The following is an 18,556-nucleotide window of genomic DNA, read 5'->3' on the forward strand; positions in this document are numbered from 1 at the left end:
GGCTGTGTTGGGTCTTTGTTGCTACATGTGGGCTTTCTCCAGTTGCGGAAAGCAGGGGCTACTCTTTGTTGTGGTGCACAAGCTTCTCATTACGGTGGCTTCTCTTGTTGCGGAGCATGGGCTCTAGGTGCGCGGGCTTCAGTAGATGTGGCTCACAGGCTCTAGGGCACAGGCTCAGTGGTTGTGGCGCACGGGCTTAGTTGCTCCGCGGCTGTGGGATCTTCCTGCAGCAGGGCTCGAACCCGTGTCCCCTGCATTGGCAGGTGGATTCTTAACCACTGCGCCACCAGGGAAGCCCCATGATTATTGCTTTGACATCATATTTGACATCGTTTTGTTCTGCGTATTCCTTAACTCCTTATTGCGGATATATATGATTTACTGCTTTTGTCTTTCAACCTTATTACTAGCCTTATACGCGGCTGGCTTTACTACCTTTACTGTGTATTTCCCTTTTCCTATAAGCTTTTTCTTCCAGAATTTTTATGTATGTAGTTGTGGTCTTTTCTTTTTGGCTAAAAGAAGTCCCTTTATCATTTCTGGTAAAGCTGGTTTGGTGACTCTGAATTCTTTTAGCTTTTGCTTGTCTGTAAAGCTTTTAATTTCTCCATCAAATGTGAATGAGAGACTTGCTGGGTAGAATATTCTTGGGTGTAGGGTTTTCCCTTTCATCACTTTAAATATATCATGCTACTCCCTTCTAGCCTGCAGAGTTTCTGCTGAAAAGTCAGCGAATTGTCTTATAGGAGTTCCCTTGTACCTAATGTGCTGCTTTTAATATTCTCTATCTTTAATTTTTGCCTTTTTAATTACAATGGGTCTTAGCATGGTCTTCTTTGGGTTGATCCTGTTTGGGACTCTCTGCGTCCTGGACTTGGATGTCTGTTTCCTTTCCCAGGTTAGGGAAGTTTTCAGCTGTTATGTCTTCATGTATGTTCTCTGCCCCTTTCCCTCTCTCTTCTCCTCTGGGACCCATTTGATGGTGTCCCAGTGCTCTCTCTTTTTTTTCTAAATATAGATTACTTGCATTTTCTTTTTTTTATACATTTATTTTTTATTTATTTATTTTTGGCTGCGTTGTGTCTTTGTTGCGGTGCGCAGGCTTCTCATTGCAGTGGCTCCTCTTGCTGCGCAGCATGGGCTCCAGGCACGCAGGCTTCAGTAGTTGTGGCATGCAGGCTCAGTAGCTGTGGCTCGCGGGCTCTAGAGTGCAGGCTCAGTAGTTGTGGCGCACGGGCTTAGTTGCTCCGCGGCGTGTGGGATCTTCCCGGACCAGGGATCGAACCAACGTCCCCTGCATTGGCAGGCGGATTCTTAACCACTGTGCCACCAGGGAAGTCCCGAGTGTTCGCTTTAGGGACGCTCCTGTACAGTGACAATGTATTAATATTCAATGGGGAAAAGCTCACCAGAGGATTAAATACTTGTGCTGTTGCTCCACCTCACTCCTCTAGTTAAGCCAAACTGTAGCGGGAAAGCTGCTTGGTGCACCACTGAACGACAGCCAGAGCTTCTTAAAGGCTCCTGTAACTGGAGTCCAGCCACGTGGACCTGCCGCCCGCAGGCCACATGACTTCTTGCTCCTGTGTTCAGGTTCCATCCCTGGAGCCACTCAACTACTGTTTACACGCCCAGTACTGTTCTTACTTACTGATTGCTGTTGACTGCTCAGTGCCAGAAATGGCACGTGTGGGGCAGGGGGGGACTAGCACTTTACAAATGAAACTAAGCCTCAGAGAGGTTGAGAAACTGGCCTGAGATGGCACAGCTTCCGGGTGGCAGTGCTGGGATTCAAACAATGGTCTAACCCCAAAGGTCAATGAGCACACAATACTTGAACAGATTCCCCTCCAGCCCACGCATTAGTGGAAGCCCACAGTACCTTATCTTCAACTGTTCCCAGGTCAGATGTGATCTGGGATTCAGGACTTCCCACCACAGAAAAACCGCATGTACCATCCCAGTGAGTTCTGGGCAGCAGATGAGGGGGCGCGTCCACACGACTAAGTCGTGGAACGTCCTCCAGCCTATAGGTCATGATTTTTTGGCACCTAACTTAAAAAAGCAAAATCTGCTTTTCAGAGCTTTTGGGATTTATAACTGCAGACGAGAAAGCGTGGATCCGCGGCACTTTCTCCAGACGACACCCCAGATACGGTCAGGTTGTCCCCAAGCCCCCAGCCACGCGTCACTAGCAGATTACATGCTTTTTCTTAATTTCATTTTTCAAAGGTGTCACATCTTCAAATGGGCTTCAAACAGCCAAGCAACCCTCCTGCCCTCGACAAGCGACACTCGGGTGCTGTGAATGGCCCTCGAAAGCCATGCCAACCACGTCTCACTGACCCCTCGCTGCTTGGTGCCCTGGGTGCCCATGTGGGACACGGGCTGTCTCGGGAGGTGGGCGGGCTGGGCTGATGGGAACATGAAAGGTGGCAGGAGCCGAGGGCAAGGGTCAAATCACAGCGTGCACTGCGAGTCACCTTGAGACTAGCTGGGGTGCTGCAGACACCCCCACCCCCCGCCGTCCTCACAGCGTGTCCCCAGGACAATGGAGGGCGCTGGGCCTCAGCTGCACCCCTTTATCCAGGACGTCCACCTCCCTCCAACAACAGCAGCTACGTGCATCCCTCACACCGTGAGCCCAAGATCTGGGCTTGCATTGTCGTCCGCTCATGGTACCTTTTCTGCATGGTCATGACAACTGTAGTTTTCGTGGAAGCTAACACTTGGGAACTTTTAGACTTCTTCCATGAAAAGGGTTCTCGGACAGCTATCAGTGATTCCTCCTCACTTACGACGTTCACTTCAAGGAATCGCCCGATTATGAAATTGGAGAAGCAAAGCAGAAGGAGCTCCTTGCAGCGGCCAGAATTCCTGGAGAAACAAGACACAGTTTAGTGTGAGTCATAAGTGACACAGGCAGGTTCAACACAATCTCCCTTCGTTCACACAGGGAAAGTCACAGAGCTAGCAAACCAGTCACCCTTAGCTTTTTTATTATTAATTTAAAATTAATTTATTTCTTTATTTTTGTCTGCGTTGGGTCTTCGTTGCTGTGTGTGGGCTTTCTCTAATTGTGGCGAGCGGGGGCTACCCTTCGTTGTGGTGCGTGGGTTTCTCATTGCGGTGGCTTCTGTTGTTGCAGAGCATGGGCTCTAGGCGCACGGGCTTCAGTAGTTGTGGCACGAGGGCTCAGTAGTTGTGGTGCACGGGCTTAGCTGCTCCGCGGCATGTGGGATCTTCCCGGACCAGGGCTCGAACCCGTGTCTCCTGCACTGGCAGGTGGATTCTTAACCACCGTGCCACCAGGTAAGCCCACCCTTAGCTTTTAATAATTCTTTTAGAGGGAAAAAATGGACGTTCTAAAATAAGCAATGCTAACGTTTTCCCAAGCTAAAATCACACACTTGAAATGGTATTGTCTGTAATTCTCACGCTTAAGAATGGAAACAATATTTCTAGTACTCCCAAGTTTAAATCAGAGCTGTGTAGCGTGACCAGAGACACCACCTCCCACTCTGCCTTCTGCCCACTTTCCACTGCTGCTCGAGTCCCGGCCCCACTGTCACGTTATGGAGGCGCCATGGGGGCTGCATCACCAACCACTGGCTCGAGGACTGCCCTTGGCTCAAAGCGCCACCCGGGCCTGAAGCAAGGCGCTGATTTAATCAGAGCCACCCTCTGACAAATTTTAAATCACCAAGTGTAGATGAGATGAGGGAGGGGAGAAGGACTGCACCAAAGCGCCCAGCTGCCAGGGGACCAGCAGGCAGAGCCGGGGGTTCTGGACACGGGGAAGGAGGCAGGAGACGGAAGGGCCCACGAGGGCTCGGGAGCCTGTGTCTGGCTGGGCTGCCCGGGTGGAGGGAGAAGGGCAGGCAGGTCTCAGGGCCGAGCTGAGGCCAGGCCTGGGGAGCAGCAGCAGGGGCCTCGGGGCCCCGGCTTCCCAAGGCTGTGGGGGCTTGGCCGTGCCCGTCCTCCGTAGTCAGGAGTCAGCGGGGGTACCCTTACTCAAGCCACTTCCTCCACTAGCGCTTTTCCTTGTGATTTCGTCCCATCAAAATAGTTACCAATACTTTTTACATCCAACCTATAAGTACCATAAGCGAAACCGAACAAGACAAACGCGCAGATGCCTGCAAAGTCAACTCCCTCCATACCCTCCAGCCACGTACTTTGCATCACAGGTAACCACGATCAGGGTTTTTCCACCTGGAGGAATGAGCCCACCAGGTTCGGGCTTCTGTGACACATTCTTCTGCTTTTCTCCTTTACAGGCATAGTCATCTGGGAGATGAAATTTAAATCCAAAATTAGACCAAAGGTGAACTGTTCTGACAGTGGTGGTGCTGGTGGAAGGGACTATCACACATAGACGAGTGGCCGAAGCCCCCGACAGGCAAGGGGGCTGCAGGCATCCTCTTCCCAATTTAGAATCATTGCAGGAAGCAGCTCGTGTAAAGCACGAAGCAGCTCGTGTAAAGCACGCCGGGCATTTCTCCAGCTGTTTTAGCCCCAAGTATCAGAGAAGGGTCCAGACCAAAGAGCCCACAGGGTAAACGCTGCCACTAGCCTGGCCAGACCCTGGAGCGGCTGCACCAGCTCCCGGACCCGACAGGGCTCGCGCAGCTGATCCAATGGCAACAGCTGAAACGTCTACCTGGAGAGGCTTCTCTGTTGTTCACCAGACTGCTCTCCAATGTCTGATAGGTTTTGTTTTTCCTGCAGCTGTCTAATGAGTTAATATTTTCATCCGCAAAATTCTTCTCCTTCTCAGGAACGGAAACAAGAGACACTTCGGGGCACGTCTGGATTTTATCCAGCATCTGAAATCTGAACTGTTTAGCTTTATCCCAGCCACCCAACTTGCAGCTGACTAAGTTTTGAGGAGTGTCTCCTTTATTCCTGGAAAAGGAAAATTAGCCATGAACAGAGATAGGATTCCTAAAGCTAAAATACTGTTACCATAAAACAGAATTCAATGTAACTAGTGAATGGCAATTGCAAATACTTTTATGAGTATAAGCAAAAAGGCTATTTCAGGGTGGAAAATCTAGAAAGATATACATAAAGGAAAAAATAAGCAAGCAAAATAAAATCCGTTCTACAGAAATTCTTAAACCACAGTTTGTACTTCTGTTTGAGTGGCAAACTTACTCTATCCAGATCACCACATTTTTGCTTTCTCCTTCTTTCAGCGTTCCAAAATTTGTCATCCTCGTGACTTCAATGTCACCTTTGTTTTTCAGTAAAAGGGCTCCACAGGCCTCGTCAGCAGCCTCCTGGACCACAGAGGTGCCCCTGGATAAAGCAGCCACAGGACAGTGTTGGGGTCAGCGTGGGCGGGCGGCGCGTCCTGAGGCCCCACCTGCCTTCCCTGCCCTTCCGGGCCGCACCAACCACAGGGCGAGGGGATAAGGGGCCAACCCCAAAGAGGCGACCAAGTAAGGACGACACTTAGAACTTCTGAGTAAGACAGCAGATCACCCTGAAGAAGAAACTACAAGCCCTGCTGAATCCAGAGGAGAGGAGGGCCCTGGTGGGAGCTCTGGGGATCTGAGAACACGGGCAGCCTTCGCCAGCTGTGCACCCCCCGAGCCCCGGGACTCCTCGCCCCCGCACCCCCCAGCCCTGGTCACAGAGGGAAGGGTGTTCAATGCTCCTCCCCAGACCCTCCCCGGCTGCCGCAAGGGGCTTTGCTCGTCAGTGACCCACTACTAAGCTTTCGTTGGAAAAAGAGTGTGGCTTCAAAATATTTGAAACTAATTAAATGAGAACTTTTATCTTTAGAAAATGAGCAGATTCCACCCTCCCGTGAGAAGGGACCATTCGTCCCCCTCTGTCCTCCTGACGCTGCCATGAAGCCCGGGCACTGTGCCCACCGCGCACCCTCAGCTCCTTCCTGCCCTCCCTGACCCTCCCGTAGTGCCACCTGGAAACAGGCTCCTTCACACCTGGTCCCTGTGCACACACCCACCCAGAGACACCCTCCACCACAGCAGCCACGCCCTCTCAGCCAGCCCCCCTTAACTCCCTGCTGGCCACACGGCCCTGCCCGCCCCCCGCTCCCCACCTTCCTCTCCTCATCCACACGGCCAGGGCCGCCCCGAGATCGGGCAGCCATGCCTCAGCCCCCGCCTGGGGCGGCCGTGGGAGCGGTCATCTGTCCTGGCAGACGGCCAGCCGTAGCGGCTTATGGGCAGGCAGAGACGCACCAAGACAGGAGTCAGGAGCCACCTGCGGGTTCTGGGCGGAACCCACCCGGAGCCTGGAGAGGGGATGCTGGACGCCGCTACAGGCCTGGCCCGGAGGAGTGCAGGTCCCTGCTTTGCACACGACACTTCGCTGTCCTTCAGACCCTTGAGCGGGCAGCCGGACGGTGCGTCTGAGTGCAGGGCAGCATCCTCCACTTGGGGCTAACACCGTGGAGCCAGGACCAGGATGGGAGGAAACCACGGTCAGGATGCAGCACAGGGACCACAGCATACGGGGCATCTGCTGGGTGGACAGGACGCGGGGCCTGACTGCTTACCGGGCCAGCGACCCCTCCACCGCTCACCCCAGCCCCGCACTGACTGGGGGATGATGAGGGGCTGCACAAGAGCTGGGGTTGGCTCACAGCCAGTGTCTGAAAATGAAGGTGTGACGACTTCCCTGGCCCCGTGAAGACGGCTGCTCGAGGCAGACGCATGGAGCTCGGGGTAAGTGCCCGACTGGTCACCCTTACGGGGACCAGCTCCCCTCACTGGAGGGGCCAGAGTCCACTGCAGCCAGGCCACCAGGGGAGGCTCACCCGAAGCTCACCGCCCACTGCCAGGGAGCCCCCCGCTCCTGCCCCCACCCACTCCATTTGGCAGACGCGGGTCCTCTGGAAACATGGTGAGTCACAGAGCAGGTTAAGGTAAGTGCTGCGAAGAATCAGACAGACAGGGCAACAGGGACCCAGACTCCCTTCCGACGAACACGCTGGCCTGCAGGCGAGACGGCAGCTGCTTCTCTCGGATGGCCAGTTTGCACCAGTCCTGGCTGCCCTCCCACGATCCGCCCCTGCCCACGGCCGTCAGGAGCCCAGTTAACTGTGCTGTGAAGACAACGATCAGGAAGCCCGCGTCCCAACAACACGGAGCTCCCTTAAAGTGGCAGGAGGTTCCGAGTGACAATACCTAATGTGGGCAGGGCCGACGGCCAGCAGGATCACAGAGCCAGCAGGGAGCCGAGGCCCCGGTTCGGCCTCCAAGATCCCGGCACAGATGCCTGGCAAACAAGCGCCTGCTTGGCCTCACATCCTCACACCCCTGGGCCCATCAGACGGACTGAAGCCAGAACTCCTGGGCCTCCTGGGCCTTCCCGGTGGAGGGGGCAAGGGTATGCATCTCCCGCACTTCGCTGTTATGAGGACGGGCAGAGTCATTCTCCAAAAGGAGAGCAGGTCCCGTGGGGCAGGAGGCTGTGTCCACCAGACAGCCTGGTCACGGCAGGGCCCACCTCACCATGTTCCCCTTCTGCCCACACCCCGGTCCCAGCACATCCCTCCCAGCTGCGCCAGGCAGCTCAGTCCTCCTGAGATGGGGCTCCCCTGCCTGCCCGTCCTGTGGCTCATGAGACACTCCCCCCTGCAAGCAATCTGCTCCGCTGAGGAGATCAGACAATAAACAGAAGGACTTCAGAAACCACGTAACGAGCTCCCTGAGACGAGCACTACGGAGAGAGAGCAGCAGAGACGGGGCGGGAGCTCGGGAAGGCCTGCCGTGCTGCATAAACACGCGTGTTGGAGGCAGGAAGTCACGGGCGCACAGAAGGAAGAACCAGATACAGGAAATTCAGTAATTTTAAGAACCGACCAGGACTTCCCTGGTGGTCCAGTGAGTAAGACTCCACGTTCCCAATGCAGAGGGTCCGGGTTCGATCCCTGGTTGGGGAACTAGGTACTGCATGCGTGACACAGCTGGCATAGCCAAAATAAAACAAAGCACTGACCACGTCCAACGTGTTCTACAAAATGCCAACATGTGAAAGAACACAACACACAAAGCCCACGAAAATACGGAGATCATCACCATGAGCTATCAAGAGGCGGCCTCTCACTCAGCCTTCAGGCAGCTGTGAGGACCCCCAGCCCCCACGAGGGCTCTCCCTCCAGCCCCGCCAGCTCAGGGCCTGGACGGTCTGCTACCTGCCTTGTTCAACCGGCTCTCAGATGCACCCCAGGCCCCCGCCCCCCGAGCCGCCGCCTCCTCACCGCCTCTGCACTGGGGTCACGCACAGGGCCCTCCACGTGTAGCACGACTGGCTGCTCTCCACCACCACTGCGCTGACCACGTCATGCCTCTGTGGCACGTAGCCTTCCGGGAGCTTCAGGGAGTCCAGAGTGAAAAAGATGTAGTCGTTGATCACCCCGTTCCTCCCACAGAGGCTGGACACGCAGACCTGCAAGCACAGCACCAGACGCTGGCAGTGTGCACGGGGCTGCCGCAGCCAGTGAGGCTCAGGCCTGGTCTCGGAGGAGGAGCAATGCCCCCAGCGGGACCGGCCAGGCAGGGAGCGGGGCCCGGCGCACACCTCCACCCGCAACCTCAATTCCCTCCTCTGTTCCAGTCCCCACTCCCCAGACCACAGCCGTTGCTACGAGCGAGGGCAGAGCCCACACCCCACTCCACGCATCCCCACCATCAGACGCTTTAACACTCCTCGTCCCTTCGTGACCTAGAATTTAACTATGTGAGTGTGCAGGCCGGCCGCCGGTGACCTCGGTAAGACATCAGGGTCTTCTCTGCCCGAGACGGACCCTCATTTATCCTGACCTCCCATCGCACCCAGGACCCCGGGCCGCTCGAGGCTCAGCACCTACCCGGTCCACGCGCTTGTACCTCAGTGGCTTCACCGAGATGGCCTCACTGCTCCACGTGCCCGGCCGGATCCAGTACTCGGCCTCCACCCAGTCCCCCTTGCAAGGCTTGAAACCTCCAAGGCAGGGAAACCGGGCATGTTACTTGGTAATGCAACATCAAAGTGTACAATTCACTCTGCAGTTATGTTTCTGTTCTGAGACACACATGACTGGTTGAGAAAGGTGCTCACTGTTCCTGTTAGGAACCAGCGTATCCACCTGGATTCTCTGCCAGGTTTACCCACGCCAACGGAGCAGAGGCTGTTACAGGCCAACCTGTCTTCCTGCCTACAAGGCAAGAGCAGGGGACCTGGTCTGCACAGTGTCAGGACCCCATTTGATTTCAGATACTCCCCAAAGTTCAAACAAAGAAAAACGTAACAAAGTGTCATCAACAACTGCAACCAAGTGGGCAGAATGGCAGCCCTCTACCCACAGCCCTGGCTCCAGGAGGTATGGGTACGTGTGGCACTCCTCTGCCAGCTCCTTGCAGACACTGTGAGTACCCTCCCCATCAGGGACACCCAGGGTGCACGGTGACACAGGGAGATGTGCTCAGACCTGAGGCCTGGGCGGCTACGGGTGTCCCAGCCCAGGAGAGGGAGCCCCTCGCTGTGCCAGGGAGCTGGTAGGGTGGCCGGGAAAGCGGGGAAACGGCAGGGGCAGTGACGTGAGGTGGCAGCCAAGCCGTCCTGACGCGAAGCGGGGAGAGAGTGGTCTGGACAGGTTGGGCGTGGCACGCGGTGTAGCCACAACCGGTGATAACCTTTTGGTTGTTTTGTAATAAACATTTTTGCAGCAGTTAAGCTCAAAAAACAACAGTGCCTAATGAAATATGGAGTTTGTTTCTCAAGAAAGCTGGTGACGAGCACACAGCAGCCCAACCATCTGCGGACACTGCTACTCAGCAGCGGGGCCGTGCTGCACCACGTGCAGCGGCACAAAGCCACTGGAGGCAAAGCTCCTGAAGCAGCAGCTTCCAGGTCGGTGGGTGTTCTAGGCAGACTGCCAGAGGCACAAAGGCAGCCCAGCTACAGAGCACCCACAGCAAAGCCACTGCTCAGACAGACAGACCAGAAGGGAAAGGGCAAGGCTGGCTGGTCCACACAGGGCAGGCCTGGGGGCAGAGCAGGGGGGCATCTGGGGTAAAGAGCTCCAGCCTCAGGGTGGGGTGGGGTGGGGTGGGATGTCAGAGGCCTGGGATGAGATCCAGATAGGAGGAACCAGATGTTGGGCAGAGGCTTTAAGGGCAACACTCTGAGGACCTGGCAGATGAAAACCGGTCCCTGGTCCATCTCAAATCTCGTTATGAACATTAAAAAAAAAACCCCACAAAACCTAATTTTAAACATGAAGCAGAAACGCATCCCGTGTACCTTCACACACACTCTCCAGGGAGAAGTACGTGGTCTGGTTGATGTAGCCGGCGCCGTCCATCAGCGAGGTCACACAGCCGACCAGCACCCGGGGGCTGGAGTCGGACAGCCCTCTGCCGTGCCTCTTGCTGTTGTCTTCCCATTTATCTGAGACGGCTTCCACCTGCAAGACAGGCAAACTGCTACTTAAGACATACTGAGGACTCCAAGGAAAGCAAACCTCTGGCCAAGACCCCCTTATGAACAGAGGCAAAAATCTTCAATGAAATACTGGCAAACTGAATGCAGCTGCATAAGAAATGTGTTGTACACCACGATGGGGGGGTTACCCCAGAATGCAGACGTGGCTCCACACATGAAAGTCAGTCAGCACCATCCAGCACACTGGCAGGACACAGGAAAAAATATGCGGTCATCTCAGCTGATACAGAAAAAGCATCTGACATAACTCAACACCTTCACACGATAAGAACTCAATCCAACAGGAAGAGACTGGAACTTCCTCAACAGGATAAAGGCCACGTGTGAGAAACCCACAGCTCACGTGACACTCGGTGGTGAGAGACTGAAAGCTTTCCCCCGAGGATAAGGAACAAGGCAAGGATGCCTGTTTTCACCACTTCTGTTCAACATAATACTGGAAGTCCCAGCCAGAGCAATTAGGCAAGAAGAAGCAATTTTAATATCCAAATTGGAAAGGAAGAAGAAAATTATCTACTTATAGATGACATGATTTTACACACAGAAAACGCTAAAAAATCTACAAAACACCTGTTAGAGCTAATAAATGAATTCAGCAAAGTTCCAGCGTATGAAATCAATATACAAAAATCAGTCGTATTTCTATACACTTGCAATGAACAATTTAAAAAAGGCAACTGAGAAAACAATTCCATTTACGATAGCATCAAAAAGAATAAAACACTTAGGAATAAATTTAACCAAGGAGGTGGAAGACCTGTACACTGAAAACTATAAAATGTGGTTGCAAGCAGTCAGAGAAGACACAAATAAATGGAAACACATCTCACGTTCACGGATTAACATTAAGACATCAATACTACCCAAAGCGATCTATGGATTCAATGCAATCTCTATCAAAATCCCAATGATGTTTTTTGCAGAAATAGAAAAACCCATCCCAGAATGCATATGGAATCTCGAGTAATGCTGAATAGCCAAAACAATCTTGAAAAGGAAGAGCAAAGTTGGAGGACTCACACTTTTTGATTTCAAAACTTACTACAAGGGCTTCCCTGGTGGTGCAGTGGTTAAGAATCCACCTGCCAATGCAGGGGACATGGGTTCAAGCCCTGGTCCGGAAGATCCCATATGCCGCAGAGCAACTCAGCCCATGCGCCACAGCGACTGAGCCAGCGCTCTAGAGCCTGCGAGCCACAACTACTGAGCCCACGTGCCACAACTACCGAAGCCCACACACCTAGAGCCCGTGCTCCACAACGAGAAGCCACCACAATGAGAAGTGCATGCACCGCAACAAAGAGTAGCCCCCGCTCGCCGCAACCAGAGAAAAGCCGCGCGCAGCAACAAAGACTGAATGCAGCCAAAAAAAAAAAAAAGTAAAAAACCAAACAAAAAAACCCAAAAAACCTTACTACAAAGCTACAGTAATTAAAAGAGTGTAAAGACAGACAAAATACCAATGAAATAAAGAGCCCAGAAATAAACCCTCACATATCTGGTCAAAAGTGCCAAGAAAGGTGCCAGGACCCTTCAAGAGGGAAAAGGTCTTCTCAAAAAACGGTGGTGGGAGAACTGGCTCTCAGCGTGCAAAAGAATGAAGTCAAACCCTCATCCAACACCATATTCAAAAATTAATTCAAAAATGGGTCAGACTTAAATTTAAGAACTAAAACTATAAAACCCTTAGAAGAAATCACAGGAGAAAATCTTCATGATCTTGGATTAGTTAATGATTTTTTTAAGTGTGACATCAAAGGCACAGGCTATTAAAAAAGGATAAATTGTACTCCATCAAAATTTAAAACTTTGGTGCATCAAAGGATATTACTGATATTAAGAAAAAGTTAAAAAATTCACAGAATGGGAGGAAATATCTGTAAACCACATATCTGATAAGGGATTAATATCCAGAATATATAAAAAAACTTCTACAACTTAACAAGAAAATAAACAACCTGATTAAAATACAAGCAAAAGAACTGAAAAGACATTTCTCTAAAGAAGATATATAAATGACCAATAAGCACATGAAAAGATGCTCAACATCACTAATTATTAGGGAAATATAAATCAAAACCACAATAAAACACCCCTTCACATCCACTAGAGTGGCTACTATCAAAAAATGGGAAAATAATTCAAGTTGGTGGAGATGTGGAGAAACTGGAACCCCTGTGCTGCTGGTGGGAATGTAAAGTGGTGCAGCCACTGGGGAAACTTTGGCGTACCCTCAAAAAGTTAAATATAGGATTACCACATGAGCATGCAATTCTACTCCAAGGTATAGACCCAAAAGAATTGAAAACTGGGACTCAGAAAGGTACTTTTCACAGCAGCATTACCCACAACAGCCAGAAAGTAGAAACAACGCAAGTGCCCATAAACAGGTGAGTGGAGAAACAAAATGTAATCTATGCATACAATGGAATATCATTTAGCCATAGTAAGGAATGAAGTTCTGATACATGTTACACGGATATGCCTTGAAAATATTATGCTAAGTCTAATACGGCAGACACAAAAGGACTAATATCATACGATTCCACTTACATGAGGTACCCAGGATAGTCACATTTATAGAGACAGAAAGTAGAATAGTGGATTATTGTTTAATGGGTATAGAGTTTATATTTGGGATGATGAAAAGTTATGAAAACAGACAGTGGGTATAAGCGCACAACAACATGAATGCACTTAGTGCCACTGAATGGCATTAAAAAATTTAAATTAAAATTAATTTTATGTTATGCATATTTTACCACAATAAAAAAACCTGAATAAAAAATGAGCAAACAAATCCAGAGGGTAGAGCAAATGAGCCAATTCCAAAACTTTCACAAAGGAAGTCAGTTAAAACTGTTAAATGTTGGTAAATCAAGTGATTCAAGCATCTTCCAGAAGAGCTAAAAACAAACAAGGCAAGTACTTGGCCTGCGGAGTCCAAGTGCAGGTGGAGAGCAAGGAGGAAGCGCCTGTTCCTCGCTGGCGGCACGTTCCCGGCCACAGCGGCCCTGCAGGCCCTCCAGCCACCACACAGACGTTCTACATTCGCGCCGTCCAATTTGGTGCCAGCTACGTTCAGTGCTTGAAATGTGGCTCGTGAAACTGAGGAATTAATTCTAAATTTTATTTAATTTTAATAAATTTAAATTTAAATAGCCACACATGGCTGGTAGGTGGCATTTACTAAAATGTAATGGTAACAAAGTATGTCTTGACCATTTTAAAAAGTAGTGGAGCTCAGTAAATTTGCAAGATACCAAATTACGTAACAAAAAAAAAATCAACAGATTTCCTAGAGGGAAAGAAAAAGATTAATTTGAAAATACAAAGAAAAATTATATTGATAATGGAACAAAAACATTACAATTCTCAAAAATAAACTTCACAAGGAATCTGCAGAACTGAAGTGAACAAAAGAACACAAAGGAAGGCTTAAATAAGTGGACAGACATAATTTGTAGCTGGAGAAGAGCTGCTATGATCCACACGTCTCTTGACCTAAATGGATCCACACACTCAGTGCTGGTCTGGGTGAGTCTGAGCCCAGGAGGAGAAATGGCAGGATTACTCTAACGTTTATCCACATCGAGGGGAGAGCCCAGAGAAGTCCATCCACAAAGAGGAGGAAGAGAGAAAACAGCCTGCCACCTGAGGACACAACCGTGCCACGTGGGCCACGTGCAGGCATCAGAACCGACAGGGTCCAGACGGGGTCCCAGGCAGATGGGATTCTGGTGTGTGAGAAAGGGACCTTCCCACTCAGTAGGAAACAGGGGACCACTCAGCGGATGACTGGTGCGCTACCGGGGAAGAAACGTCTGGCTCCTTCTTTCAGTCTGTACATCCAGTAAGTTCCAGGTAAATTAAACATTTAAATGTCCATAAATTTTCACAGGAAAACCTGAGTGCATGTCGAATGAAAAGTGGGAAAAGCCTCTCTAAGGATTCGTACAGAGCCCGAGAGCCACATGGAAAAGACAGACATGTTAACTACATAAAATGAGACTTTATAAAACAAAGTCAAAAGATGATCTTGGGGGGAAACATTTGCAACATTTTCATATAATAATTTTGCTTAAAAAAGTCTAATTTCCAAAATGTAGCAAGTTTAATTTTAAAAAGTTGAACCCAACAAAAAAATGATAAAAGGACACTAAAATAACTCATAGAAAAAATGTGAAAATTTAATCTACTTTAAGGCTTAAGTGCAAATTAAAATTATAAGATCCCTTTTCAAAGTGATTGGTGCAGATTTCCAAGATCAATAACGTCCACATCCTTTTGCCAACGTGGGTAACAAGTGTCTCATCCTGCCCCTGAGTATGATTAGTGCAGCGTTACTGAAGGATAATTTGATGATAACCATTAACACGTTAAATGTGCACATACTCTCTGACTAACAATTATACTTCCAGGAAATCAGAGTACAAAAACACAATTTTTTTTTAAAGAAACACTTGCTGAATAGTAGAGTTCATTAATTATCTTGGCTAACTGGATAACAAAGGATCCAAATAGTTATTTTTAACAATACTTTTTTAAAAGACTAGAAGAGTGGATACAGAAGTGGTAACAGTGTTTCTCTCCATGGCATAAAGCTACAGGTTGTCTCTGACAGGTAACTGAACAGGAGGACAGCGGCGTGAAGCCCAAGGTGTAGGAGGCTTCCTCATGAACTCAGGCCTTACCCGGATTGCTTTCAGTCCATTCGACACCTTATTTTCTTCCACGACCGCAATAACTTCCTGTCCAACATTTAGAAGCACTTTGCTAGTCAAAGCCTCATTGGAGAAGTAGATCAAATCATCAATCATGCCATAATCGCCGCAGTACCTTGTCACGACACCCTGGACAGTTTTCAACTTGGTGTCACCTAAGACGGGTAAACAGAGAGGTTATATTGACCACAAATCAAGTGCACACTACAGTTAAGCCCCCCAGAGCGTCCGTGGGGCCAGGAGCCCTGTGGGCTGAGAACCTCCCTGGGGACTGGGGTGCGCAGAAAGCAGGGTTTTGGAGGCAGACTACCCAGGTTCCTCCCAGGGGCACAGGCGGTGGGCTCGATGGGGAGAGCCCGTCTGCATCTGACGGCCAGCTCTTCCCCAGCCATCTGTGGAACCTGGGCTAGGGCTTTACCACCCCGTGCCTGTCCTCACTTGTAAAACGGGGACAGTCGTGGTCTCTGTCCGAGAGAGCTGTGTGAGGGTTATTACGTGACAGACGCGTGCAACGCGTAGACCTCTGAGTGGCTGGCACAGGCTGGGGGCATCGTAAACTGCTGTTAGCATTATAGCAGCATCGGGGAGTGGCTACTGCGCATCCTCATCACCGCTGTTATCAATACCACCAGCAGCACGGTCAGGCGATTCTGTGTTATTTCACCAAAGCAGGCGCTGGAAGACGTTCTGGGCCTGGGGGGCAAGTCTGCCCTCATCCACTCAAGAGACCCCGGCCAGAACCCGTGCTCCGAGTCCGCACAGCACCTCGTCTGCTCCTTGTCAGACACAGAAGACACCCAAGTGCCCAGGGCACGGCCCAGCCACGGAAGCCCGCGGAAGCCTGGCTGGAACTCCGACTGCTGTTCAAGGGCCACATTTAACAGACAAGATCCGCGCGGACGGACGAAGCGACTTACTCCAGGCGGCAAAGAGGCACTAACAACTCTGGGCAGAGATGGCTTTCAGCGTGCTGCCCCAACAAGTAACTCCACGGCTGACGTTCTGGCTTCTCTTGCGGAGAATTTCGTCTTTTCAGAGGTTAGAGAAGGCAACTAGAGAATCGCTACCCGGCGTTCAAGTCTCAGATGCGAAGAGGAATTGGGAGGAAATGCGAAAAGCCTTGGGGAAAAGCAACCGTGTAATTCGGGGTGCAGGGAGGGACGCTGTGGCAGAAACAGAAGTACGTACAGCTTGTACTTCAGGAAGATGGGTTCGAAAACAATTTCAAGTAAACAGGAGGAGAATGCCACGAGACTCTAAAATGACAGTTTAAGACAGCCAGGTTACACTCTTCAGAGCTGTCGAAGCACACAACCGCAAGGGACACTGACACAGAGAGAACGGGAAGCCGCGCCGGGACGACGTGTCAAGGCGCTCCCGGCGCATGAAAACACAAGGCGGAAACAAGGAGGCACAGACCCCAAAAGCCGTAAAATGCTATTACGTACTGAGAAGACCTATTTAAGTTACACTGCAAAGAAGAGATCATCACGGGACAGACACGCCTCAGCTTCGAGTTAGAAAACAAGCAAAAGCTCTCAAATCCCGATCTCGTCACACTAACGCCCTGGGACCCGGCTCGGACCACGCTCCTCCCCCACTCCCGCCCCACCAGGCGCAGGAACCAGGCTTTGAGGGCCTCAGCGGCTCTCACTACGTCACCAGCCGCCCCACCCCCACCCCCGCGCCCGTCCACAGTCCCGGTCCACCGTCTGGCTGGGCGGCCTCAGGGGGCCGCGCGTACCAGCCCTTCCCGCGAGGCACCTTCTGCGACCTTGGGCCCCGGCGGCCCGGCCTCCTCCTCGGGTTCTTCCGCCCTCCTCCAGAAGAAGGCCACCAGCTTGCCCGCGAGGTGCAGCATGGCCCGGCCGTTCGTCTCCGCCGCCCTAGGCGCCCGCACGCGGCCCGCCGCTCCCGCTGCCCTCAGCCAATGGGGTTGCTGCACCCGAGCCTGCGCCTGCGCGCCCTCGAGCTTGGCCAATAGGGTTGTGGCGCCCGCGCCTGCGCCCACGCCTGGTCAAGCTCGGCCAATGGGGGTGTTGCACGCGCCAAGCCTGTTAGCTGCGGGTGGTCGGCGGTTGCTGACCGTTAGTGCGCGGCGTGGGAGTGACGTCATGCCTGGAGCTCAAGGCGTGCGCTGGTGGGCAGGGCTTCGCGCAGATGGGCGGGGCTTCGCCTAGGTGGGCCTCCCTCCGTCCATCGGAGGAGCGGGGAAGGCAGAGCATCTCACAACTCTGTGCTGTTAGGTGTAGCTTTGGCAGACATGCTTTATCAAGTTGAGGAAGTTCCCTCTGTTCCTATTTTTCTGAGAGTTCTTATCGCGCTTGGGTGTGGAATTTTATCAAATGCTTTTTTCTGTGTCTGTTGAAGTGATCATGTCGTTTTCGGGTGTTAATGAGAGTGAATAATACTGATTGATTTTTCAAATGTTAAGCCACCCATGCTTTTCTGGGAACACTCAACTTGGTCATTGTTTATTATCCTTTTTGTGTATTGATTCAACTTGGTAATGTGTGGTCAAGGGTGGCATCTTTGCTCCTGAGTGATGAAGAAATTTTCACATATTGAGGTGTGGGGAAGTCCTTCTGGCTTATACCTGATTTGGCTTGAACTCTACGCTAACTAGAACAGCCTGCCTTGTGGCCTATCAGACATACATTGTACATCTGCTTTAACAAATTCAATACATTCAATAGTTAAAGGGCTATTTAAGTTACCAGTATTGAGCAATATTGCATAAACTTTGGTAATTTCATCTTTTATGGGATTTGTCCATTTCATCCAAGGTGTCCAATTATTAGCATAAATTGTTCACAGTATTTCCTTACCATCCTTTTTATGTCCGTGTGATCCACTGTGATGAACCATCTTTCATGCCTGATGTTGGAAATTTATGTCTACCCTCTTGTCTTCATCAGTCTAGCTACAGGTTTATCAGTTTTATTTGTCTTTTCAGAAAACACCTCTTGGTTTCATTGATTTTTCTCTATTCGTTATTTCCTGTTTTTGTCTTCTTCGTCCTCCCCCACCCCTGCCCCCCTCTACTGCCTCTCTCCTCCTCCTCCACCTCCTTCTTCTTCTACTTTGATTTGTAGTTTTCTAACTTTTTAAGGTGAAAAATTAGATAATGAATCTTGGAACTTTCTTCATTTTTGATATGTGTTTAAAAGTACACATTTCTGTAAGCTCCGACTCAGCTGCATTGTACAAAATTTGACGTGTTGTATTTTCATTTTCCTTCAGTTTCTAATTTCCTTTGTGATTTCTTCTTTGACCCATGGGGTTATTTTAGCGGTATATTGTTTCGTTTCTAAATATTTGAGGATTTTGCAGATATTTTTCTGTTAATAATTTCTAATTTAATG

The 18,556-nt window shown here is 50.7% G+C and overlaps 1 protein-coding gene across 2 annotated transcripts in view; it reads right to left on the reverse strand.

Moving 5' to 3' along the window:
- The window catches only part of MOV10L1 (Mov10 like RNA helicase 1), a 44,544-nt gene extending 27,471 nt beyond the window's left edge, over positions 1 to 17,073 (reverse strand). Inside the window, exons 1-9 of one of the 2 annotated variants that reach the window (XM_079938145.1) lie at positions 16,956 to 17,073; positions 15,162 to 15,346; positions 10,267 to 10,429; positions 8,852 to 8,964; positions 8,267 to 8,430; positions 5,161 to 5,304; positions 4,664 to 4,908; positions 4,179 to 4,290; positions 2,683 to 2,877 (exon numbers count right to left, since the gene is read on the reverse strand). In XM_079938145.1, coding sequence (XP_079794271.1) covers positions 2,683 to 2,877; positions 4,179 to 4,290; positions 4,664 to 4,908; positions 5,161 to 5,304; positions 8,267 to 8,430; positions 8,852 to 8,964; positions 10,267 to 10,429; positions 15,162 to 15,346; positions 16,956 to 17,052 — 1,418 coding nt within the window. In that variant the 5' untranslated portion in view covers positions 17,053 to 17,073. Of the gene's footprint in view, positions 1 to 2,682; positions 2,878 to 4,178; positions 4,291 to 4,663; positions 4,909 to 5,160; positions 5,305 to 8,242; positions 8,431 to 8,851; positions 8,965 to 10,266; positions 10,430 to 15,161; positions 15,347 to 16,955 lie in introns of both variants that reach the window. The other variant, XM_079938144.1, reaches the window with a different exon arrangement.
- Between the last annotated feature and the right edge of the window lie 1,483 nt (positions 17,074 to 18,556).

This window comes from Stenella coeruleoalba (assembly GCF_951394435.1).
Source record: "Stenella coeruleoalba genome assembly, chromosome: 11".
In the NCBI taxonomy this organism is placed as follows: domain Eukaryota; kingdom Metazoa; phylum Chordata; class Mammalia; order Artiodactyla; family Delphinidae; genus Stenella; species Stenella coeruleoalba.